The sequence below is a fragment of the Rhinolophus sinicus genome, chromosome 1, assembly GCF_057876585.1.
Source record: "Rhinolophus sinicus isolate RSI-liver-muscle chromosome 1, RSI-T2T, whole genome shotgun sequence".
In the NCBI taxonomy this organism is placed as follows: Eukaryota; Metazoa; Chordata; class Mammalia; order Chiroptera; family Rhinolophidae; genus Rhinolophus; species Rhinolophus sinicus.
The window spans coordinates 209,911,363-209,937,056 of NC_142501.1; the positions used below are offsets into that span (position 1 = coordinate 209,911,363).

The 25,694-nt window shown below is 58.1% G+C and overlaps 1 protein-coding gene across 1 annotated transcript in view; it reads left to right on the forward strand.

Moving 5' to 3' along the window:
• The first annotated feature begins 617 nt into the window (after positions 1-617).
• Positions 618-25,694, forward strand: part of WDR1 (WD repeat domain 1) — a 36,139-nt gene continuing 11,062 nt past the window's right edge. The window contains exons 1-8 of the mRNA XM_088792884.1: positions 618-876; positions 1,320-1,441; positions 11,182-11,272; positions 14,523-14,670; positions 15,777-15,957; positions 23,276-23,353; positions 23,729-23,809; positions 24,108-24,341. Coding sequence (XP_088649010.1) covers positions 861-876; positions 1,320-1,441; positions 11,182-11,272; positions 14,523-14,670; positions 15,777-15,957; positions 23,276-23,353; positions 23,729-23,809; positions 24,108-24,341 — 951 coding nt within the window. The 5' untranslated portion in view covers positions 618-860. The remainder of the gene's footprint in view (positions 877-1,319; positions 1,442-11,181; positions 11,273-14,522; positions 14,671-15,776; positions 15,958-23,275; positions 23,354-23,728; positions 23,810-24,107; positions 24,342-25,694) is intronic.

Sequence of the window (25,694 nt, forward strand, 5' to 3'; positions counted from 1 at the left end):
TCAGGACCCACAGCTGCTGCCCTGGCTCTTCTTGGCCCCTTACTTTCTAACAGTTTTGAGAGCTCGAGCCCAGCAAGACACACCCGCAAAGTTCCCGCTGCCAGCAGTTGTGTCAGCGGAAAAGCGACTCCCACTTAGCGCTTTTCCAAAAAGCTTTTTCATGCTTTTACAAAAAGAAAGAGAAAGAGAAAGAAAAAGCACTTGTGTTTGCAAATCCCGAGCGGCCGCCTCGCAGCTCCTGCACACCCGGCGCCCACAAGGCCAGAAGCTATGGGCAGGGGACGCCCGCTACGCAAACACAGGCACGAAAAAGGCCTCCCCGCCACCCCCAGCACAGCGCGCTGGTGCTCGCTGCGCACCCGAAACTTCAGGAAGAGGCCGCTGGCGAGCCCACGCCGCTGCCACCCCGCCACGCTTATATGCCCCTCGCCCACCCGCCCCTGGGGCCACTCGCAGGCCAGGCGCCGCCCACGCCGTCCTTTCACAGGGCCGCGTGGAGACGCCACTTCCGGAGGCGGGGCGCGCGGGCGGGACCCGCGTGGGGGAGGGGCGCGGCCAGGTCCGCGCAGGCTCGCCAGGGCCGCAGCGCCGAGCTGAGCGCTTGACTATATATGGTCAAAGCTGGGGGCGAGCCGCGCGCGGGGCCGCGCTTCCGGGTTCGGTGCGTCCGCAGCGGCAACGCGCAGGGCAGGGCGCGAGCGGACCTCGGAGCCCCAGCCTCGGACCGCCCCCTCCGCGCCCGGCACGCCCGGCGCCGCCTTTCGGTCCCTGTCCCCGGCTCGGTCTCGGCCCGTGTGGTTTGCGGCGCGGGCGGCCCCGGAGGGTCTCGGAGAGCGCGGCGCGGTAACAAGTGGGCGAGGATGCCGTACGAGATCAGTAAGTGCCGCGCCCCGGTGCCCCCGGGGTGGGCGCCCGCGCTGCTGGACCCTTCGGCCATCGTCGGGGCGTGGGCGGCTCGCCGGAGTCTCGGGGCGCGGGGGCTGGGGGGCTACGGGCGCAGGTCGGTGAGCGCCCCGCCGCCCTCGGGGGCTACCGGCGGCGATCCAGCCCCGTGGAGGGAAGCAAAGTTGGCGTTTCGGGCCGGGCCCGCTGCAGCTTCTGCGTCCCCGAAGGGCCCGGCCGGGATCGTGGACCAGGAAGTCGTGCGGTCCCCTGCGCTCCTTCAGAGTGGCGGCCACCCCTCCGGGTGGAGGCAACAGGTGACCGGCTGAGACCGGTCCTGGGCCTCTGCTCGCCTCCCTCCCCTCCTTCCTCAGCCCAGCCGGGGACCGAGGTGGGGGCCACCCCTAACATGCCTCGTCGCGTTTGTGTCTCCGCAGAGAAGGTGTTCGCCAGCCTCCCCCAGGTGGAGAGGGGCGTCTCCAAAATCATCGGCGGCGACCCCAAGGGCAATAATTTTCTTTACACCAATGGAAAGTGCGTCATCCTAAGGAACATCGACGTGAGTATCCCCTTGCCACCACGAGGCGCCGGTTCGGCCCCTGCGCATCTTAGGTTCATTCCCCTTCCCCCGGTTCATTTCTGGCCCTGTGGCTTGGGGAGGGCGAGGACGCCACGCCCCCTCAGCCTGGGGAATCACACCTCAAAGCCCAGAAAGACTGTTTCAAGTTTATCTGAGCCCGACTCTTTTTCTTCATGGGGAAACTGAGGCTCAGATTGATTCAGTTCGTAAGCGTAAAGGCTCTGGATTTGGGAGATCAGACGGGGTCAGCTGCAGCTTGACCTTGGGGCGGTGGGTGACTTGGGCCTCTGAGCCCTAGTTTCCTCATCTCTAAAATGGAGATGATGAGATGAGAGGCTCCCCCCACTTCCCCTGGCAGCCCTGCCCACTGAGTGAGATGATGCATCCCTCCAGCCTAGCGTGCCTGGCACACACCCAGCGCTTGGTAAATGGTGTTTATGTTTAATCATTAACCCAGGGTCTCCTAGTGTGGCTGAGCCCCGACTCAGACCTAGACCTCTACACTCCAGACTCACTTCCTCCTGCAGAGCTGCGCCCCGTGCAAAACCAGGAACCAGTTAATTCCCATGAATCAGTGGAACAGGCCTCCTGTACCCAGGCTGAGAATGCTTCTAGAGCCAATTCCTTAGGAAATCCTTGCAAATTCCTGTTACTCTTTTGTGATTATTGAAGTGACACGGTCTGCTTGTCAGTCTCCCCCCTGCCAGGATCGTGTGCTGAAATCTTTCTTTTCCTTTCTCGACCTGAGTGATGGAATGGGGCATGGAAACTGGAGGTGCCAGTAGGACCATTGGGGTAGGGGGTTGCCTTGAACGGGGCTTGGGGTTTCACCTTATGCATAGTGTGTAGGTGGATGATTTTGCTTGGTGATGCTCCCCAAGGAAGTCCCCTTAAATTCACATCTGTTGTGACTAGCTTGGTGGTTGGGATTGTCATTGATCAGACGTGCTTGCCCTCAGGACCTTGCAACTCGCTGAGGGAATAAAGGGGCTGTGTGGGCCTCGGCTCCCGTGTCTGTAACAAGAGAGGCCTGTGCAGGGTCTGAGGTGCTGCTGGCTCTGCCTCCATCTCTCTGGTGCAGCCAGCCAGTGCTGTTGTTCCTGTGCTGGAAGATGGAGCTCGGGCAGTTTCTGCCCCGCCGAGGCTTGCGGGGCACCTCAGCTGAGGAAGTGGGTGGGTGTGAATGTGCTTTGAAGGTGCTAACAGCTGCTCTGCTAGTCTCACGGATCCCTAGAAAGCTGATTCGGCCTCACTAGGAGTGAGGGAAGCACCACCAAGGACTGAGACCGTAAAGATCCAGGGGTGTTGGGGGGGGGGGGCTGAAAGTGGGAGAACAGTTGGGATGGCCCTAAGTAGGTACTCACTTGTAGTTGGGCACATAAAATGCACAGCGGCGTCTCAGGGATGCAGACTGGACCACTCGAAGGCAGGCACGTGTGGTGGCCGTTTACCTTCACTTCCAGATACAGCCCTCGTGAAGTACCTACTGTGTCTGGTTCTATGAAACACGGTTCTCACTACAGCCCATCCCTCTGAAGGGGCGTGAGGCTCAGTGAGGTGAAGGCAGCTAATAATGAGCTGGTTCCAGTGGAAAAGCTATTTGTGGCCGCTGACAAGCACCCCTCTGCAGGAGGCGGTCCCTGACTTGTGAAACCCATACTGCTCGTTCTTCTGAGGGCTTTATTCTTACCAGAACCCCAGAGTCTCCCATTCTCTTTTGAGAGCATGTCTGCTTCCCCTTCCCACCTATTTGTAAGTGTCTGCAGGGCCGGACAGCCTGCGGTGCTGCTGGAGCAACCCTCCCTGTTCTGATGCAAATCGGGCAGTGGGCTCCTGTTGGATTGCGGGGTTGTTGGGACTCCAGTAAAGGTGGTAGGGTTGATTTTAGGGCCGAGTACTCCAGTGACACAGACAAGGGTCCTCAACAGTCAGGGGCTAGGAAAGAAGATGGTGGGTTCGAGTACAGGCCCAGGGAGAGAGAAGCGGACAGGAAAGGGAGGTGGGACCCGGCCGTGGAATGTCCAGCAGATGTCTCGTTGGCATCTCACTTCACATGCCCAGTGCACATCGGGGTTTCCATGTGTCCCCCAACAACAGCAATGCAATATCTCCAGCTGTTCAGGCCCCAGACCTTGGACTTGTCTCCCTGCTTCTCTTCCATGCCATGTTTAATTCTTCACGGAATCTTGTTGACTCTACATTCAAAGTAACTTGAAAGTCTGACAAGTTTTCACTACTTCTCTGCTTCCACGCTCATTCAAGCTACCATCCTGGATTGTAAAAAACAAAAACAAAAAACCCAAGCAAACAGCCCACAGTGGTCTCCCTGCTTGCACCCTGGCTGCTCCAGTCTGTTCTTGGCACCACACTGGCCTGGTCACATGAAAACAGGAGCCCATTGCTCCTTTTCCTGTCCCTCACTGTGGCGGGTGGGCCTCGCCATCTGGCTCACACCTCACACTCAGCTCCAGGCAAAGTTTGTAAGAGCCTGTCCTGATGGTGCTTGCAGTCTAGCGGACAAAACCGCTCAGGAACCTGTCAGGACTGGCACAGAGGAAGCAGAGGTGCTGTGGGCACTCACCACAGGAGGCTCTGCGTGCCTGCAGGCTCGGGGAAGGGCCCTGGAGGGTCATTGGTGCCAGTCAGGTGAAGTGCGGGTGGCAAGAGGGTGCCGCAGAGTTTCAGGGGCTGGAGAGATGGTCGGGGCTGGAACACAGTGTGAGGGGGCCAGGCAGCACAGGTGTGCAGGGCTCGTAGGTGGTCAGGCAGCCCTACTGCAGATCCCAGGCCTGGTGCAGTGGGCACCAGCACCATTCAGAGGTGAGGCAGCCAATGATACCGTGTTTCCCCAAAAACAAGACCTAACCAGCCAATCAGCTCTAATGCATCTTTCGGAGCAAAAATTAATGGAAGACCCAGTCTTATATCTTACTATATAAGGCCCGGTCTTCTATTAATTTTTGCTCCAAAAGACGCATGAGAGCTGATTGTCCGGCTAGGTCTTGTTTTTGGGAAAAAGGTACGATCAAATCTATGGTAGACAGACAATTGTGCATCTTAGATTTGAGGCAGGATGACCAATTAGGAAGCTGCTCAGGGATCAGCGCATCATTCGGCAAGTGCTCGTGGGCAGGTACAACCCGTCCTGGCTTCTGGATGTTCTGCACACACATTCAGCCCCCGTCCTGCTGAGCTCTGCCTGTAGCCACAGTGACCAAGGTTGAAATCAGTGGTTCTCAGGGACAGGCAGTTTTGCCACCACTCTTGAGGCATACTTGGCAATGTCTGAGGACACTTTTGTGCTACTGCTGCCTAGTGTGCTGGTGCCAAACATCCTACAATGCACAGGACTGTCCTACAGCAGCAATCCACCCCAGAACGTCAGTAGCGATTGAAGAACCCTGATACGTAACATTCTAATGCACTTGGTTAAGCACTTGAATAGAAGAGTGTCCTGACTGAATTGGGAACAAGAGGGAAGAACCATCCCTGCCACCGAGTATCAGGGAAGGCTTCTGGCGCTAGGGCACATTTGCGTTGGGTTTTGGAGGATGAGTAAGAGTTCCCCCGGAAGAGGACTGAGACAGACGGCAGAGATGGGGAGAATCTAGACAGAACCGCGTGCACTGAGGTTGGAAGAAGTTTGACTTGTGTCCTCTGAGCACTGTTAATGGACTCCTGCAAGGTGGTTTTGGTACATTTCATACCTTGTTGATGGAGGTGTGGAGAGCTATCAAAGCCTTTGAGGTGAAAAAAAGGTTGCATCCTCATGCTTGAGGCCAGCAGAGAAGTGGTCATATTTCTGGATGGTTCGTGGAAGTTGGAATGGTTGGCGATGCCCACTGAGATCCCCGTCAGTCCTGAGCTTTGGAATGTGGGCTTATTACGGATGACTTGTAGACCTTGCAGTGGAAAGGGCCTCTTTACTTCTGCAGTCTCAGTGGTGGAATCTCCCAGCTTTGTGGTGATGTGGCCTTAGAATCACCTGGATCCCAAGCTTTGCTCGGCTGGCTTCTAGGTCTGCACAGGCCCTCCCTCTGCTTCCCGGGCGCTTAGCCAGAAAAGGCGAGTCCCCTACCATGGACTCGATCTGAACAGCCCATCGTGTGCACTCCAGGCCCGCCCCTGATCTTTGGGACCACTGGCTGGTTCCCGTCCTGCATGTGACCCTGAGCTGCTCCTCGCATCCCAGCTGGTCTCTGATGGGCACATTTTGGGCCAGCAGTGGCCGGGCTCTTGTCTCATTCAACTCAGTTCCCACATCTGTAAGAATAATGTTATCGTGGGGTCAGGGTGAGATTTAACTGAGTTAATTCACAAGTATCCCTATAGGGTTGCCTGGACTGTGACAAGTGCATGATCTGCCTTCGTCGTCACACCCTCCCTGTTGGGTGATACTACACTGTCTATTTAGAGACGAGAACACCGAAGTCCTGGGAGGTGCTGGGACGTGAACCGGGGAGCAGCAACACCCCCCCCCCCACCCCCGTCTTCTCTCTTGACTCGTCAGACGGCCCTGGGCAGGCAGAGGGAAAGTGGAAGACAGGAAGGGAGGTGGCAGCGTCCAGTGTGCTACTGGTCTGCCCAGGGCCATGCAGGCAGCCCTCGAGGCGCCTGTGCCAAGGCGTGCTTTGCTTTATTGGGAAGGCACTGAGCTGACAGGAAAGAAAAGGCTTTCAGGGCTGGGAGAGATGATTGCCTGCTTGGAGCATCAGGGAGAGGGCTTCTTGGAGGAGGTGGCCTTTGCCTGGGTGTTAAGAGCTAATTCAATGTCACTGGGAATTGGGTAGGAGGGAAGACATTCCAGACCAAGTCAGATAAAGGGAAGAGTGTCACAACGTAGTGATTTGATGGAGGAGAGATGAGGACTTGGGATCCTAAGTTAGGTCTCCGTTCCTCTGGGTGGTGGTGGGGCGGGGTGGTTGGTGCTCACTGGTTCCTTCGTAGGCTGGGCACCATTTATGTAAAGTCCTTCATTTACTGCTGGATCCAGGGCCAGCCCAGAGATGTGGGAGGTCTTTGGGGGAGTGAAGGGACCATACTGGGTGCAGTCTTGCTGTCTTTTGAGGCAGTGTGGCCCGGGGCTCAGACCCGCCAGTCTGAAAGCACAGGTTTGTGGAGCCGCTTCGGAGCTGGGTAGCTGGCCTTTCGTCGCCAATGGACAGAGGGCCCTGCAGATTTACAAATCGTTACTACACAGGTCCAGTTAGCAGTGAGTGCTTGCAGAACCAGGGGTATTTAGAAAGCCAGGAAACAGTCCTGCAAGGTCATGCTCACTCTCCTTGGTCAGAGGACTCCCCAGGCGGTCTTAGGGCCCCAGCAGCTACCGAAGCGCAGAGGTCCCTGCAGTGCTGTCGCACAGCTTCCACGCTGGTTGGCTCTGGAGGCCTTCCCGCCTCCTCACGTGCCCATCGGGTCACGGTGGGCCAGGAACCGAGGAAAAAGCTGCCCTACCCTGTGACCTGGGCCATCACTGAACCTTCCCTATCAAATGGTGAGGTGGCGTCTGACCCCTCAGCACGGAGACTGAGGACAAAAGGAGTGTGAAAACCTTGGGGAGCGTAGGCGTGGCTCAGTTAGACCTGCCAGGGACACAGTGTTTAAGGAATTCCCCCTTCTGTGCTGCGGGCAGGTGCTGGGGAGTGTGGTTTGCTGGTCCTGAGGAGGGGCCTCAGCACTCGCGTGGGAGGCAGGCGTGGCCACGGCTCCTGCACTGCTGGGCCTTGAACCCACCCCCAACAGTGAGGCTGAAGCACGCTCACGTCTTCCCTATCTGGGTGGCTCTCCGGCCTCCCAGGTGTGAGGGCAGCATTTTGGAGCTACTCCCAGAGTCTCAGAGCCCTGAGCTCTGCCCCTCCCTCAACTAAGTCACCCAGCGCCCCGCCAGGCCCTGTGCTGGGCCCTGAGCTCAGCAGGGAGCACCTTGTGGGACGTGGTATGGGGGCAGGTCCTGTTCTCACCATGAGGTGGGCCCTGGGAAGGAAGGGGCCTTGGCTGGGTCAACGGCCATGGGGGGTCTGGGAAGCAGGGAGGCAGAGGGGTCAGGTCCTGCATCTCCTGAGGGAAGGATTTCAAGGAAGTGATGGGTGATCAGAGCTGGGACCTAAGGACTGGTGGATTGATGGAAGGTAGAGAGCAATTGGGAAGAGATCATAACATCACGGCCCCAGGAGGCATAGGAAGAGCTGGATGGAATCTGGCCGAGGTGGGTTTGGGAGCTGTTGGGAAGGCAGGGCAGGGCAGGGCAGGGCAGGGCAGCCTGTGGTGGAGGGGGGGGGCAGGGCAGGGCAGCCTGTGGTGGAGGGGTGGGGGCAGGGCAGGGCAGCCTGTGGTGGAGAGTGGGGGGCAGGGCTGGGGCAGCAGGCAAGGCCGCAGGAGGTTTCGTGGGCTCTGTTAGCCTCTGCCCACATGTGCCTGGTGCCCACAGGGCCGCCATTGCCAGGGCTGCTCCTGCCTGCAGTGTCTTGTCCTCTGTCTGCAAGAGCTAGTGTCGCCTGTGGCGTCACAGGAAGGACGTCCCAGAAGAGGGGCTCCCCAGACTGGGCGCCCCGTGGGACATCTGGAGCCCTGTTCTGAAGGTCCCCCGGGGCCCAAGGGAGGGGAGCCCCTGCCACAGCAGTAATGCTCCCAGAATTGGCTTCCTTCCCTCCCTGACTAGTTTCCCTGGTTCACAGCCCTTCCCCAAATCAGCTGCTACCCCCAAATCCTGCTTTCCTTCCCTGAGACAGGAGGTGGGGTGGGGAGATCTGCTGGCCCCCGCGAGACTTGGGAGTGGGCATCAGGTCAAGGCGTGGTGCCACCCAGGCCTGGCTGACGTGGAGTGCGCAGGCCCTGGGACAGGGAGGTGTCCTCTCTACCTCTAGTAGCAGCCGTGGGGAGGGGCAGCCGCTGACTCAGGCACTGCTGTGCAGCCTCCTTGCCCCGCGGGCCCAGCTGTGTTTGGAAGACAGTCGAGAGGGATGATGTCTCCTCCAGCCCAGGACTCTGGTGCCGAGCCTGCTAGGGACAACCTTGGGGTTTCATATGGCCTGCCCTTGCAGATGCCCTGCCCATTTAGGGGAAGGAATTTTTAGGGCAGAGTTTCCTCCCAGGGCCATTGCCTACTGTCTTCCATGCCTCCTCCAGGGCACCCGTGGAGCCCACCCTTTTAATGGCAGTGCAGGGTGGGGACAAGGTCACCTAGCTGTGAGTGCCAGTGTGGGCGGGTAATTGCCCTCTGGCTGGCTTTCTCCTCTGTAAGTGGGTTGATGGGGCCCGCGGTGTGGGGGGTAAGACCCCTAGGTCAAGGGCCTTGATATGGTGGCTTGTGCACAGCCCGCTTTAGCCAGCTTTTTTGTGAGGGGACTTGTCACAGTCACAGCGTGAGACTCTGAAGGGCTAACCTGGGCAGGAGCGGTTTGGATTCGGCAGACATTTCGTGGATACCAGGCATCTGAGTTTATGGAGGTGGAATTAAGGTGTAAGAAAATCCCTTCCTTTGAAGTACATACAATTTTGAGATATATATAGTCCTGGAACCACCACCATAACCATAATCTAGAACATTCCAGACATTCCACTAAGCCCCCTCAGCCCCTTGCGATCAGTCGGCTCCACTCCCAGCCCCTAGTAATGACCCGTCTGCTTCCTGTCACTTGAGGGTTGCCTTTTCTAGAATTTCATACAAAAGGAGTCGTACATTGTGTTGGCTTTTTTACTTGGCGTAGTGCTTTTGGGAATCGCTGCTGCTGCTGTTGGGAGTAGCTGGGCCTCTTCATTGCCGACCCGGATCCCACTGGATGGACGCAGCAGTTTTCCATCTCCAGTCGGGACACCTCTGGGTGGTTTCCAGGTGGGGCTGTTACGGATAAAGCGTCTCTGACCATGCACGTGACTTTCTGTGGACTTGTGCATTTACTTCTCTTGGGTAATTACCGAGGAGTTGAATTGCTAGGTTTTTGTATGGTATCTTTAATCAGAAATAACCAGCCTGACTGTCTTCGGCCTGTTTTGGATTCCCACCAGCAATACCTGAACATTTCTGTGTGTGTGTGTGTGTGTGTCTGCCAACATTTGGTGGCATCAGTGTTTTAAGTTTAAGTTTACTGGTTCCAGTGGGTGTGAAGTGGTGTCTTGTTGCAGTTTTAATTTCATTTCCCAAAGACTAATGACATTGAGCTCCTTTTCATTTGCTTATCTGACAGTCATAATATCTTTTTTCTCTTTTTTGGATACTTGCTATCTTTTTTATTTCATTAGCAAATGTTTATTCCGACATGGAGTTAATTTATGAACCACATATATTAATGTCACATAATAAATGTCAAGTCTTGGGGTGAAAGAGGTCTATGAAACTTTCTTTTCCCCAAAACAATTACTTATTGAGCACCTGTTATTTGCTAGCTGCTGTGATGCCTGAAGAGATACACATGCACATGAAGCAGGTCACAGAGAAGTTGGGGGAGGACTCGAGCTGAGGGACCCCAGTGCCTGACTGCTTCCGGGTGTGTGGAACGCTTGGAGCGCAGGGCAGGGGAAGACCGCCTGGACACAGCCCTTCAGTTAGGCCTGATGCACAGATGAGTGGGTGTCAGCAGGCAGGGAGCGGTGTTGCTGGCCGAGGGAACAGCATTTACGGACTAACAGGATTGGCAGAAGGTGGCTGGTATCTAGGGTGAGCTTGGTGGTGGCCGTCTGGTGGGACGGGGTGTGGCGCTCCTGTGGCGGGAGGCTGAGAAGAGCGTAGGCTTTGACCTCTAAGGAGATGGGGGAGAGGCGACTACCAGGTGGCCGGAAGAGGTGGGGGTGCAGTTGGGGGTCAGTTTAGATGCACCTGCAGTGGCTGCTTCTGGAAAGCTGGGCGGCCTCGCTGGAACTTCGTTTGTGGGAAGCTGCCTCTTTTCAGAGAGCACGTGGTTCGCAGAAAGCGGACAGCGAGCGTCAGGGATTCCATGGCCGGTTCTCTCCCTCCTGAAAGCAGGCTCAGCTTGCAAATCCCGACAAACCAAGAGCAGCTCAGTGTGTTACACGTGTGCCGAGGCCTGGTTTTGTGTGGGGGCCGGGCGGGAGGTGCCAGGATCTACTTTCAGGAAACCGAGTTAAAGTAAACCTTACTTCTGAGTAGTAAGGATGCTTCTAGTCCCACATGTGGGCCTCATTCTTGCTGCGGAGTCCAGCCAACCTGGGATTGTGCGAGGAAAGGGAGTGGGGAATCCACATTTCCTAAACGAAGCTTTTGACAAGGACAGGCTCCCACCACACTGTTCTAGGGCCTCAAAGCCAGGGGCTCTGTTTGGGTCATCCCCCACGTGGCAGCCGGGACAGGGCTGTTTCTGAGCAGGGGAGACCAGCTCTGGAGGAGTTGGAAGACAGCTGATTTGAAGAAGTCTACAGCTGCAGCTGGCGAGTTCCATAAGCAGAAGAAAATTAGAGCCATAGATTTTCTTCTTTTAAGGAAATGTCTGTGTCATGTGCATATTTCACCGATACATGGGAAAGAACATCACCTCGAATTCGGCCCTCATAGACTAAAGAGAAAGAGTTGAAATATCCTAGCATTCTATCATCCAAAGATAGGCAGGGAGTAGGTATATAGGCCGGTGGTTACACTTCCGGGGTTTTCTTTATGAAGGTTTTGCGTTAGTGTGTGTGTTGTTCCCCCCACATCCACCAGCTGGGAGGGCGGAAAGCAGTCTGACTGCGCCTGCATCCCTTGTGCTTACTCGGGTCTCTTCCTGCAGAACCCAGCGCTCGCCGACATCTACACAGAGCATGCCCATCAGGTGGTGGTGGCCAAGTACGCGCCCAGCGGATTCTACGTCGCCTCTGGAGGTACCTGGGGGTGGAGGGCTGGGGGGTGGCAGGTGGATGCGGTGTCATTCATTTCAGTTGGGGCTGACAAGGAAAGGATAAGCCACCCGATAGCCCCATCCCAGAAGTTGGTGGTTTGCAGCCTTCCAGCTGGTTCCAGCCTCAGGTCAGCAGAAGTGCTCTTGGGAGACTGGCCAGACAGACACCTTTGTGGGTGGCTGCCTCAGGATGCATCGGAGTGGGCACTTGCTGGTTTTCATGTTTAGACCTCTGACTCCATCTGTAAAACTTGCTCTTATTTATATCCTGTGATTTATTTTAGCCCTGTGAATTTTTTTTCATGGCCCTGCTTGCCAGCAAAATGCCTCTTCATTTAAAGCCCCACGATTTGGCCCTGGTGCCTTTTAAAACTATCTTCTCAGGAGAGAAATGTGTGGTGAGGGCCCCCACTGCCTGCTTGGCACAGCACACCTGCGCTGGTGCCACGAGCCGGGAGCCCGGCTGCTGAATCACGGGCAGGTCCAGGCCTGCCCTGTCCCATGTCCCCAGGCCAGGGTGATCACCCAGACAGAAATCAGTGCCTTTGGGTGCTCGTGCAGAATCGGTGAGGAAAGCTGGCGCAGACTTTTGCAAAGCACAGTGCACACAAGTAAAGGATTAACTTGACATTTTCTTAATTCGGTGGGGGAACCAAGGGCGTCTTGGGCTGCGCGAGTCCCAGTATTCTTGGGTAGAAGTCACAGTTTACATTTCTAGTGCTCTGATCCTTTGTACAGCGAAGACAGCAAAACAGTCACTGCAGAGGTGAGAGCCCTGCGCTAGACAGTGTGGTGGGGCGGGGATGTGCTCTCTGCCTCATGGGTACCTGGTACCTGGTGGGGCTGCGGTGGGGCTGGGGTCCCAGGACCTCGGGAAGCTCGCTTTTCGCTCCCCGGTGGGGTTCCAGCCCTCTGCTGGGTATTGAGGTCCCTGTAAGTCTGACTAGTCCACGTCTGCTGAACGACTGAACCTTCTAGAAGGCTTGTTGCGTGAGAAAGCCCATGCTGGGCCCTCGGCCCTGAACAGGAAAGTGCGGCTCTCCTTGGGGACCCACAGTGCCGTGTGGTGGTTCTCGGGGTGGGGTCCATTCCCCTTTTTCTGGTGGCAGCTTCCTCAGGTCATTGTGATGCTGGTGTCTGTGCCCCATGCTCAGTGCCCTGAGTGCCCAAGCAGGGTGACGTCCGGGTGCAGCGCCCCCGGCTGTGCAGAGGCAGGCTTTCCGGAGTTGGGGCCCCGCGCCCCGAGAGGGATGTGCGGGTTGCTCAGGTGAGGAGCGTGGAAGGGAGACCCGGCCACACTGCCGGTGTGAGCAGCAGCCTCTCCAGTCACTCTGTCCCCTTGCACTGTGGTGCTGTTCTTCCTGTGTCAACCGATGGGTGAGTGGATGTCTGTGTTTCTTGTCTGTCCCGTTGGAGACCTCAGGTAGGTGCCGTGTCCCCAGCTCCTAGCACGGGGCTTGGCACTTGTGGCACTCAGCATCTGGTCTGCCCTCTGCTCTGGCCTGGGCACCTCATCCAGCCCCGTGGTTTTTCGGGCCCCAGCTGCTTCTGCAAAGAACTTAGTGAGCAAGCGGGGCTCAGTGGAGGAGCCTGACGGTCTGTGGGCGGAGGCAGTGGGGAAACTGCTGTGCTGCCTGGCCGGGAACGGCGCCTGAGCTGACCGGAACAACAGGCGAGCCGCTTGCGGAGCCCCGGGAGGTGGGCAAGCTGGGCTCATCCTGTGAGAGGCTGGGGCGCCCTCGGTCATGTTTTCCATGACTCGGTGCAGCCCCCAGGGCTGGCCTGAGCACAGAGGACCCCGGCCTGGTGTTTGCTGGGTGTGCGCGCCCTTCCCCACACACGGCGCTCCTTTTCTGCCACTGCCGGCGTCTGTGCTTCCCTTCCTTTCCCCACTGGCCGGTTCAGCAAAGGCACTTAACGAGGTCCAGGTCGGCTTTGGACCTCCCCTCGGGTGACACGCCAGGCAGCTTTCCTGGATCTCTCCTGGAGAGGACCAGGGGCTCCCTGGGAGCCCCCAGTGCTGTTCACGTGGATGTTAGCATCTCGTCCTGTCTGTCCCACAGCTGAGCTGTGGGTGCCAGGTGTCTGCTCACTGACTAGTTAGGACCAACTCCTACGGGGTACTGAGGGCTGGTACTGAGGGCTGGGCTAAGACGGGCACCTACCTGTCAAGGCCTGACTGCATGACTCTGGCGGTCCAGCTGTAGGTGTTTGAGCCCCCGGAGCCCCCGGGCAGCATGTTTCTGGAGCCGGTGCAGCCTCTACCTCTCCCCTCGCTTGGCTCCACGTGAGCAGGACAAGAGCTGTTCTCAGAACCGCTGTAGAGTTTGTGTTGAGTGCTGACGTGGGCCGGGGGTCCTGGAAACACCGCACCAGCTAACCTGCTGGGAGCAGCCTGCTCTGGGCCAGGGGTTTTAGCCTCAAGAGTTTATGTGAAGTGCTCCATTTTTCCTGCTAATGGGGAAATTCAGTGCTCGTGTGGGAAGGGGGGGGGTGGGAGTTGGTGCTTGGAACTTGGTGACAGGGTGGTGGCAGGGAGGGAAAGGGGGTGTTACTTTATCACGAATCCGAGGCAGATGCTACAGGCCTGGCATCAAGTTCTGTCTGTAGTACAATTCCTCCCAGTGCCCACCCACCTGTCTCCCAAAAGGCTCTTACTCACACCTCAGTCATGAGATGTGGGGTGTGCTGTGCTGTAATGAGGGGCTGCTGGTTGCCTGGGGTGCAGGCAGAGGACTGCAAGGCAGCGGGGTCTGCAGACCCCAGGTGGGGGCCACCACGTGCACACCTGCATGTACCTGCATGTACCGGGCTGCACAGCTTCACCTGGTTTCTGTTGGGACTACAGCACGCCCAGGGGCGATGGGAGTCACTAGTTACTGTCACTGTACAAATGAAGAGCTTCAGTTCCTGTGTGATAAGGAAGTGCCCAAGGCCCCTGTGCCATTTAGATCCCCTACAGGGAGAGAAACACTGTCATCAAGTGAGTCTGCAGCCTGATGTCTTGGGTTTGCAGGCCTTGTAATGTGGTGCTCACCCGTGAGGGCGCTGACCCAGCAGTGGTCCTCGTGGAGGCGGCAGGCTCTGATTAACAAGAGGCTAGATGCTGCCTGCCTGAATCAGGCCCCCCTCCCGGCTGCGGCCTCGGCCAACGGCAGCAGGCCTGTGGGCCCCACGTGGCCCGGGCCCAGGGGTGACCGTGGCTCTCACCACCCCCTCCCATGTGTCCGCAGATGTGTCCGGGAAGCTGAGGATCTGGGATACCACGCAGAAGGAACACCTCCTGAAGTACGAGTATCAGCCTTTCGCTGGGAAGATCAAGGACATTGCTTGGACAGAAGACAGTAAGAGGATCGCAGTGGTCGGGGAAGGAAGGGAGAAGTGAGTCTCTGGCCTCGGCCCCTCCCTGCCCATGTCCCCTGCTTTGCTTTCTTTCCGGGGTGCCCCTGGTGGGTTGGGGTGTGCAGTGACATCAGTGCTAGCTGGGACTAGTGTACGATGAGTCCCCAGAGGTGCAGAGCCCTCCAGCCTCCTTCACAAAGGTGTGACCAGCGGGAGCCACTGAGTGGGCTTTGGCATAACAATGGGTGGGCCCCTCAGGGGTGGTCTCGGGGCCCAGGCCCTCTTTCTCCGTCTCTAGAGTCCTAGAACTCCAGCCGTCGTGCCACATCCCGGGAGCAGTAAGCAGGAAAGGGAGACTGCAGGAGGTCCTTCCCAGCAGCTGCCACAGGGCCACGCCTAGCTGGGCACGTCACCCCAGCACCCTTACTCAGGAAGAAGGGGCAGCTGGACACTGGGTAGGCGGCCCTCGGTGGCTGTGGCACCCACGGGTCTAATGACCAGCGGGTCAGTGGTGCAAGCCAGGTTTTCTTATTCCAAATGCAGTGAGCTTTCCTCCATGCTGTCGTCCCGCCCTGGGCCGTGGCAGGCAGGTCTTTACCTCCCTTACCGGGAGGCTCCTTTTAACGCAGGTTCTGGTAGGTATCACTTCACATCATTCCCGTAGGTCTTAATTCCTTTTTCATTTGGTTGCAAATAGTAACCAAAACAATACGTTTGCACTGAACGCCAGTCTAGAGCAAGGCATCGTCTCCTTTCTAGGAGGGGATGGTAACTGGTGTTTCCTGGTCCCGCCCAGTAAAGACTATTAGCCCACGGATGATGCCCTATGGCCGGTCCTCTGTCAGGCACTTTCTAAGGCGCCTTCCACATGGGAGGCTGGTTGGCGCTCGGCCGTACAAACATGGACGCCCAGTCCTTCCCAAAGGCTCGTGCTCTCTGTGCTTTCGGCAAATGCTGTGTACAGCCGAGAGCCCAAACAGACTTCAGTGTCGGTTCTCTGAACGAGCGTGTGTGGCGCTCGGTCACGAGCGGGGCTGCAGCGCCAGCGCCCAGTCCCTTCCTTTGAGCACTGGCCGCTCAGCTGCCCGAGTCCCGTCAGCCTCCCAGGACTGATGTCTCTCCTGTGACTCCTCTCGTTGGTAAAGGTTTGGCGCCGTCTTCCTGTGGGACAGTGGTTCTTCCGTGGGTGAGATCACGGGACACAACAAAGTCATCAACAGCGTGGACATCAAGCAGAGCCGGCCGTACCGGCTGGCGACCGGCAGCGACGACAACTGCGCCGCGTTCTTTGAGGGGCCACCTTTCAAGTTCAAGTTTACAATTGGCGTAAGTGGACTCTGTCTGTCAGGTGGTTTGAGGGTTAACTTTGAGGTTTGCACGTGAAGCCAGGAGGGTGTAGACCCGTTAGATGTTGGTGGCAGAGAGGTCGCAGGCACACACCATTAGTGTGTAGGCGGAAAGCAGGGCTCGCGGGGGGGGGGGGGGACCCCACACACAAGTGGAGGAGCACACCAGCCCTGGGGCCTCCAGTTAGGGTGGTGTGGGTGTCCCAGCAGGAGGGGCCTGCGCAGGCTTCCCTCCGGGAGCTGTGTACTCCGGTGTGGGGCAGGCAGCCTCTCTGAGGCCTGTGACCAGCAAGCATCCTCCTTAAAAGGTGCCTTGTTAGCAAAGGGGAGCCCAGGGCTGGCGTCAGTCTGCTCTCTGGGTGTGCCACCTTGAGACCTGCTGAGCCACCAAAGTCACAGAGGAGGTGAGCTTCCAGGGACATCCACATCTGTTCCCAGTGCCTTCCTGGGAGAGATGCCGGGGCAGGGGCACCTCTGTGAAGTGACAAGTGATGGAAAGAATTAGATGATTCGCCCGGAGATGCCTGGTCTCAGTGCCTGGTGGAAGGTCAGGGTTTTGTGGTCTCAGTTCCAGTTCTGCACATGCTCCTGACTGGCACAGGGCCTAACCCCTGACCCTCTCTAGGCCTCACTTTTCCCCTCTGCAATGTGGGTGTGAGGGACGTCGGCATCAGAGCGTTTTCACCGTGAATTTGACCAGCGCACAGGTCTAGAGCGGTTCCGTGTCCCACCTCATCGAGGACTAAATGAGAGAATGTCCTTGAAGAGGCTCACTGGGGACGCCTGTTAACTTTGTGACAGTGCAGTAGATCATCAGTAGCAGGCAGGGTGTTGCTGCAAAGGACGATGGCACTGCCTCCGCGGGTCCCCAGAGGGCAGGCCTTGCACGGTGGGCAGAATTTTCAGACACAGATCTTGGCTCAGGTCCAGTTAGTAATGAGGCGGGCTTCATTTCGTCCTGGGGCCACTGAGCAGGGCCTGGCTGGTGCCCAAGTGGCATGTGCCACGTGGGACGTGCCCTCCTCCTCCGGGGCCTTGTCGGTGGCTTTGCTGAAGCCTGTGGTTCGTGGTCGGTGTTCTCTGAGTCAGGACAGGGACCCAGCAATGCAGTGACTCAGGCTGAGTCAGACAGCTGCACCCAGCGGGGAGGGAGGAAGATGAGAGGTCCCAGGGCCACAGGAGGCCGTCCTGGTGAGCCATGCCCATTCCCCGAGCCCTCACACGTCTGTTTGGTTCCACTGTTCTGGGGGTGGGCGGGCTCCTCTCCCTGCCTGGAGGGATGAGTTCCTCTTTGCAGTTGTGGGTAAAAGCCCCAGGAGCCAGGATTGGAGCCCAAAGTCAGCTCCAGCCTGTGCCCTCAACGTCCTGCCAACCTGCTCCATGTGCTCACGTGGCTGCAATACTCTTTCTGTCTCTGTTCTCCTTTCTAACCTAAGAGCCACCCCCACCAGGCCCAGCCCAGGAGTGTTGGGTAGAAAAGCTTGCCCAGCCCGCACCTGTCTCCACGGTGGGCGCACAGTTTACCTCCAGGTCTTCCTGTGCAGCCCATTGTGCGTGCATCCTGTATAGAGATCAGAAGGGGCTGGGAACCAAGGGACATGAATGGCAGCCAGTGCTGCAGCCGGCCGGCTCTGTGGCCTTCAGGCTGGTCGTGCCTCTGGGTGTCCCCAGGAAACAGGGTGATGGCGGCCGCCCTCCGCTGGCCCCACAGACCCGTGGGAAGGACGTGAGATGCTGGTGGGCAGCTGAGTGTCCGTGAGGAGTTCCTGGGTCTTCCACTGGCAAAGACTGACGGGCTCAGCTGGCCTAGTGTAGAAGGGACGGGACTGCACTCGGGTCCCCACAGCCTCCTGAAATGACTTCTTATGGTGTTGATGACTTTTGTGTGCGTGTGTGCCCGGGGCCCTCACAACCCCAGAGTCAAGCTGTGGCATGCAGGACCAGGCAGTGGGCTGCCTGCCCATCCAGGGTCCAGCTCCTGCCACCTTCCTCTTGACCACGTTCATTAAGGCCACAGGATAAAGACGTGTGAGGAGCACAGAGGGGTCGAGCTCAGGTTGCCGCTTTGAAAAGAGGCGGTGTTCTGCATTTCAGTCCACGCGAACCCAGCTGATGTTGTGCGACCCTGTGAGGAAGTGAAGGCAGTTTTTCCAGTGAAGCAGAGTGACCATAGTTACTCAAGTGGGGCCGCCTGCTGGCCTGAGTGGGGGCCGCGGCACGTTTCCTTTCTGTTCGGCGTCCCCTGGTTTGCACCAGCTGCTCCTGTGCGCAGACCGAGAGTGTAGACTCCTGGTTCCTCTGGAGCTGAGTCATGGCTCGACTTGAGCCAGACTGCTGGCTTCCGCTCGGGCCCTCGGGCCAGCCTCAGTCCTTGCTGGCCTAAACCTGAAAGGGGCTTTAAAGAGGCTTCAGGAACCTGGGATGCACGAACCTTCCACCTGGAGTGGGCCCCAGCACCAGCCTGTCCCCAAACCTACCCCCATTTCACATGTGGTGGGCGACTCGGGAGGGGACTTCCAGGATCACGGGAGACCAGCGTGGGATGGAGTTCTTTGGGCAGCACTGGCACTTGGGGGGGCGAAGGTTCCCCTTTCAGCACAAAAGGGAGGCACGTGGGACCTTGCCTACTCCTGCCTCTGCCTTGAGGATTTCTTCCCGCCGAGCATGTCCCTGTGACAGACGGTGTGTGCAATCGCAGCCCCACAGAGCGTCTTTGCCTGCCTGGTCTGCGCACCTGGCCCACTGTGGCCTTGGGCAACTGTCTGTGCCTCCCTAGCCTCCTGCTTCCTCCTCTCAGGGGAGCAAGCTGGCTGCCTTGTGGCATCTCTGAGAGCTGTGTCCCCAGCTCAGGCCCCAGGTCAGTGAGATAGTTTGTGGCAAGTGAAATAAAGGCTTAGAGCATCCAGTGTCAGGGGTCTCGTTTGCCCCCCAGGCCTGCTTGTCCGGGCTGAGGCTATGTGACCTGGGAGTGGGAATGTCCCGCCACATCTGCCTAAGTGTCCTTGAGCAGGTGGAGCACACCTGTGGTGGAGGTGGCCCTGCTGGTCTCTCCACTGAGGTGTGTGGCACCGGTGGCCAGCTGTTCCACGACAAGCTTTCACCTGCCACCTGTGTATGGCGTTTACACATCACAGCTGGCTCTAAATGGGGTGTCCCACTTCCAAACAGTTGGAGGTGAGTTACCCCAGAAACTTCAGTCTTGGCTGTTACTAGAAGTGTTGCTTTCTTAGACAGTCAGTAAATTTTGATCTCTAATACACAAGCTTTTCTGGTGGTGGTTTTTTCCGTTTCCTTCTGCCCCGTGCACAGGGCAGAAAAAGCAGAAGTTTCAGTTTTTCGTGTTTATCACGTGCCCGTTTTGGACCTGGCACTGGGCTGGGCACACAGAATGTCCTGGCGTCATCGTTAACCATCCACCCTCCCTTTTGTGTTGCTGGTCTTGCTTTTCAAAGTCTTGCTTTATTGTGTGCAGTAGTGATGGTCACGCGGGCAGCAGGGTGGGGCCCTGCCTCCTGGTCTTGTCGCCTTCCCTGTCTCCTGAGCGAACTGAGGCTGAGGGCAGGTGAGTGACCTGGCCACGCTCCCATGGACAGCGAGTACGGTGAGTGGCCCAACGAGGATTAGAACAAGCCTTTTGTCCCTTCACCTGGCCCTCTTTCTCCAGGGGAAAGTGACTGGGCAGGTATGTCCAGGCTGCAGAAGAGGCCGGCGGAGAGCGTCTCTGTGCTTCTCGGCCATGCTGCCCCTCGAGGCACGTACGTGGAAACTGCAGTGTGAGGAGGAAGCCAGGTGTGGGAGGCGGCACATTCCAGGTCAGGGTGCCAGCCCATTGCAGAGCCCGATGCCAGGGCCACGTGCTGTGCTCGGGGAGGAGGTGATGGTAGGGGGGGAGGTAGTGGTGAGCGCGTCGTGACAGTGGGGCTTCTCGGGAGCTTCAGTGAGTGTTGGCTGTGACGGAAGGGCAGGCAGGAGTAGACCAGCCATCCAGGACCTTCCCCGTCGGGACAGCCTGAGAGCAGAGGGAGGATGTGCAGGACGGTGTGGCCCCGCTGGGTGGTTGGGGTGCTGGGAGCCCAGCCCAGTAGGCAGCAGCAGGGCTGGGGGCCCGAGGAAGCCCCGGAGTCTGAACCCCCGTGATGCTTCCCCAGACCCATTCCTTCTCTGTCCTCTGGCATCACCTCCCTGTGGAATGGGCTATTTTTAGCCCTCCGTCTTTTGGTTAATGGGCTGTTCATCCTCCCTCCCTTTAACTGGGCTATTTCAGGAGCAGACATCAGTCTCCTGCTCATTTGAAGACTTGGCTCAGATTGCAGGAAAAGCTGACAGGCAGGAGTTTCCAAAGTCACTCAGCGCCCTGTACTTGGGGGGCGTCTCTCTGTCTGTCCAGCCTCCACTAACCCCTGGCCAGCAGGGCCCCTCCCAGGAGCCTGCATTGTTCCAGGGCTGGCGGTGGCACCCTGGTGGGGAGACAGACCAGACACCTCAGCACATGCCACATGCCCTGTCCGTGTAACATCGGGGCTGCTGAGGGCTGTGCTTGAGGAAACGGTCCCAGAGAGACAGGGCAGGCGCTGATAGGAGAGGTGGCGGCCATGGCAAGATGGGCGGGCGTGGGCCTGGGTGTGTGAGGCTGGCCTTTCAGGGGGGCGTCCTGCCTTCTGGGAGCCGGGCTTGTTTAGGAGGACGCTCCCCTTCTCTCAGGGAACCAGTGAAACTGCCGTTTATGCTGCGTTCAGTGTTTCTGTAGCTCACAGCGGGTTCCTGATGCCGTGCAGAGGGGTAGCAGCCCTGTCAGCCCCGCGGTCTGCCTCACTGTGCTGAGCCCTTTCGGCACCCCATTTCTCAGGGAGCCCTTCCTCCCTGGGCTGCCTGGCACTTGGTCAGCCACAGGGTCCCCGGGGGAGCCGTAGCTCTGGGGCCGCATCTCTTCTGGCCGAGAGAACTGGCCACGTGGGGGTGGGGGGGACACTGTGCCTGCCCATGCTCCCCACAGGGTGGTTCTGAGGCTTGAGAGAGAAGTGTGGAGGGTGGCTGGCTCCTTCACAGCCCGAGTGGACAGCAGAGTGGTAGCAGGAGACCTGAGGAGTTAAGGATCTGACCTCTGGGTGACTCCCCGCCAGAAGTCCCCGGCCTGCCAGCCTCCTGCCTGGAGCCCAGAGCTGGCGCAGTCGAGAGCTCTGGACGAGAAACTAGAGGCCAGCTTCTCACAGCCCAGCCTCTCCGGGCCTGGTTGTCTCCTGCCACAGCCCCTCGGTGGTAGGACGGGGGGCATGTGGCCGTGGTAGAAGCTGAGCAGTTAGGGGCCCGAGAGCCCAGATGGAAAGCTGGCTCGTTTTCAGCTTGGTTCAGGTGGGTGGATCGCACCTGCTGGGAAGCTGTGTTCTCCAACTGTGCGTGCCTAGAACTGCTGGAAATGGCATGTCCACTGTACAACAGAAGGATGTCGGCCTTACCAACGGGGTGCAGACACAGGAAGCCAGAAGGCGCAACCCACTGCTGAGCGGGGACACAAGGGGCCGCAGGGGCGCCTCGTCAAGCCTCCATGCTGGGAGGCGGGGGGTGGCAAAGGGCTGGCCCCTGTCATGGGTGCCGGTGATGCCCGCATGGAAAACAAGCCAAGTCAGCAGTGGTCAGTCACGGTGGTCCTGTCCTTGGGGTTCTGAAGCTTTCGTCTTCTTCAGTGGGCTGGGGGGGGGTCTCTGTGCCCCAGCTCCTGCTGTAGGGCCAGGTATTGGCCTGACCCCCCGTGGGTGGATGTGATCCCTTAGGAGGGGGCCTAGAGCAAGATGGAGCTGCAGCTGCCTCTGACCGTGTCAGTTGAGGGAAGTGGTTTAATTGGTGACAAGTGGGAAGCGCAGGCTTGCTTTGTACCTGAGCTCTGGGGTCGCATCTCTTCTGGCCAGAGAGGATTCAGTGTGAGGGTGCTGGGAGCACCTGGTCTGGGGTCTCCACAGGTCGGCGGCCTTGAGCCACCACCTAAACCATGTGCTTCTGTGGGGCGAGCACTGCCTACACCGAGGAACCCCGTTCCTGCTCACGGCATGTGTTTTGCTGACCCTCCCTTCCCGTTGGACTTTGCAGGGACATGGTTCCTCTGGTCCCTGCTCTGGGGCGCCCTGCAGAGGACCTCACACCCGACTTCTCTCCCGGCCTGGGCTTCCTCGTCAGTGTCACAGGCACCGTTCCCTTGTGCATCACAGACAGTGTCTGTTCCGTGTGCTGGTTCCCTAGGGCTGCCGGGGCAGCACTGCCAGCTGGGCAGTTTGCACAGCAGGAATCCATGCAGCGGAGGAGGCCGGGAGGCCGTGCTCTCTGAGCTTCCTGTCTGTCCATGTCCACATCTCTCTTCTTATAAGGTCGCCATTCATTGGAGTAGGGCCCACCCTAGTGACCTCATCTTAGCTTGATGACATCTGCAAAGACCCTGTTTGCAAATAAGGTCACATTTGTAGGTTTCAGGACTTCAGTCTTTTCGGGTCCCAGTTCAACCCATAACATTAAACAGACACGTGCAGGTCCTACCACACGAGCATCTCCCGTTTAACATTAAGTCAGTGCTTCCCACTGGAGGGGACTGTGGAGGCGGGGTGTGCACTGCGTCTGTTTGTCCTGAAGGTTAGTGCCCATACCCGTGGGGGCAGCTAACCCTCCACACTCCCATGTGTGCTTGCAGCTGGGGCGGGAGCCAGGCGTGCTGGCAGCTGTGCATGTGGGGTTTCTAGAGGACTGTTCTCTGGCACGAACCCTTCTTGATTGAGGGAACAGTGAGTTCGTTTATTTATTCAGGTGAGGGAATCACCTTTGGAGGTCATTTCTCACCTACTCAGATTCTTATTCCTCATGAAATTCATTTCCATTGCTTAATGTCTTTAAAACCTCAGTAGTTTGCCCACCTGCTGTGTGCTGGGCCTGGGCCTGGTCTGGGAACTCAGGGAGGGGGCCTCAGGGTCCTGACAGGCAGGAAGCTTCAGGGTTCGGGGCTTGAGGCCCACTTAGCGGCCCAGAGGGAAGAGGGAGGTTCTGCCTGCACAGCTCGGGGAACACGTCACAGCAGAGGGAGGCTTAGCTGGAGGCCACAGGGCCTTCCAGGCAGAGAGATGGGCCTGGGCTGAGGCAGGCCGGCCACACCGGGCCTCCCCGCTGAGGCAGGAGCTACTGGGGACTTGGTTAAGCTCTGAGGTCTTCCTGTGGACGGCAGTTCACAGTCGTAGTAGTAGCTGTTCGCGACAGGTTGTATATCTCAGAGCACTTGCCTGAACCTCCTGTCGTCAGGTGGGTGACTGTCCACTTTCCCACAGGACCACAGCCGCTTCGTCAACTGTGTGCGATTCTCTCCCGATGGAAACAGATTTGCCACGGCCAGCGCTGACGGCCAGGTGAGGGCTGGGGCTGGGCTGGGGGTCCCTGAGGTGGGGGCTCCTCCGATTGTCCCCTGTGACTGCTCAGAACAGACAGACTAGCTATGCCAGTCTCAGTGTGTGGAACTTAGGAAACTCCCTTCTTCCCACCTCCTGGAACGAGGCCCGGTCATGGGGCTGTCACCAAAGCACAGGACACACGGCTCTCTGTCTCCTCTTAAATGGAGCTTGGAACTCAGTCTGGCAGCACCTTTTTAGATTCATCCCCTTTTTTGAGTCACAGTGGGAACTCTGACAGCAGTGACCGATAAGAAAGGGCTCATTTAGCGTGCTAGCTGCTGAGAGCATTCACACATGCGCAGGTAATCCACGTGCATTTTTATCTTCTGAAAGATATACGTCTATGATGGGAAGACGGGCGAGAAAGTGTGTGCACTGGGAGGAAGCAAGGCCCACGACGGAGGCATTTATGCTGTGAGTATGGCTTTGTGCTTCATAACTTGTCTCTGGCTGTGGTCGGGCCATATCTGCGTTTGCAGTCATCTGAACACATTTTGCAATTAGAAGCTTTAAAGCAGGGGAGGTGGTACAGAGCCGCAGGGTCACGTAGAAAAGGTGACGTGGCCTGGACATTGGTCCCACTCTTGCCCTGGCGTGCTCCAACGCCTCCTGGTTTCCCCCGGCTCAGACATGGGGCTGTGGACAGGCTGCTTTCTGAGGCCCCTTCCCACTGAAGTTCTCTGACATGGGTCACACTGTTTCTTTTGAGTAGATTAGTTGGAGTCCTGATAGCACCCATTTGCTTTCTGCTTCCGGAGACAAAACCTCTAAAATTTGGGACGTCAACGTGAACTCGGTCGTCAGCACGTTTACCATGGGCTCCAACGTCCTGGACCAGCAGCTGGGCTGCCTGTGGCAGAAGGACCACCTTCTCAGCGTCTCCCTGTCTGGGTACATCAATTACCTGGACAAAAACAACCCCAGCAAACCCCTGCGGGTGATCAAGGTAAGGCCGCACCAGGGATGGACGGCCCTGCCTTCAGGGGCGGCTGGGAGAAGGGAGGGCTGACGGCTGGGCCTGCAGGGTGTGGCACAGCGGCAGGACGCTCGTTGCTTTTTGGGGGTGAGTTTAGCAGAGACTTGAGATCAGCGGTGGTTCCATCCTGAGGGGATTGGCCTCCCTCAGTTACCAGCTCACAGGCTATGACACACTGAGCTCCAAGACGGTCAATAGAGCGTCACGGCAGATGGGGGGTGGGGGGGCAGCGAAAGCCCGAGGAGGAAGACCGGCGGCCTTGGAGCTGGACCTGGACCTCGTGTGGGATTTGAACATGGGAGTGAGTGTGAGGAGACATTCGGGGTCTGTGTGGTTAGAGCAGGGAAGGCATGAAGGATAGGGGCGTGGAGGGAAAGGAACTTAGAGAAGTGATGGCGCCTGAGGTATGGGGGCCTCCAGTGCTGGGCCAGGAGTCTGGGCAGGGAGCGCCGGGGGCATGGGAAGACCCGCCACCGGAGTGCTTCCTCGGGCCATCTGGTCACCGGGGTCTGACCCAGTGTTCCCTCTGGCTGGGCTTCATGCCTGTCCCTCTGTCAGCCCTGGTGATTTTGTCATCATAGGAAACGTGGCCACACCAGGAGCTCCTGCGTCCTGGGGCCGCCCACTGCAGACCCTGCCTCTGCCGGGGGGTCGGGGGTGTCATCATCTAATGTGGGAGCGCAGGGTGGGCCTGTTCTTGGATGACCCTCTCTAGGACCCAGAACCACAATTTCCGGGGGGGGGGGTCAAAACCGGGCTCCATGTGTCCCCCCTCCTGGCAGCTAAGCCCCCAGGGTCATTTTTGGCCACTGCAGGTGGCAGGCCATAGTGTTTCTTGCCCAGCTGCTCTCAGCTGTGTGACTGGCTCCCGAGGCCCAGCTAGGTGGATGCTCACTGCATCCCCTCCAGGTGGGGGCGTTGGTGACAGGAAGGGCTGACCCAGTGCAACAGCCCCATGGGGCCTTCCTGCCACCCTGTGCCATCTGCTCACGAGGGGTGCTTAACTAGGCCCTGAGGGCATTAGGACCTCAACAGGTTCTCAGCCCAGTGTGATGAGGATGAAATGGAGGATAAAATGAAAGTGTGACAGCCTGACACAGCTGGGGGGAGGGGGCAATCACATCGCTGGGCCTCCAGGTGTGACAGCAATTGCTTGAGAGATGCAGGCATTGCTGTCAGTCCATTTCCTCTGCCCAGAAGAGCAGCTTCTCATGAGCTGTTCACCCCCACAGTGGGCCCCAGGTGTCTGTCCCACGTGTTGTCTTGTGTCTGTTGGCACCCTGGGCCTGACTGCTCCTGCTGCTGTCACTGCCACGGATGGCA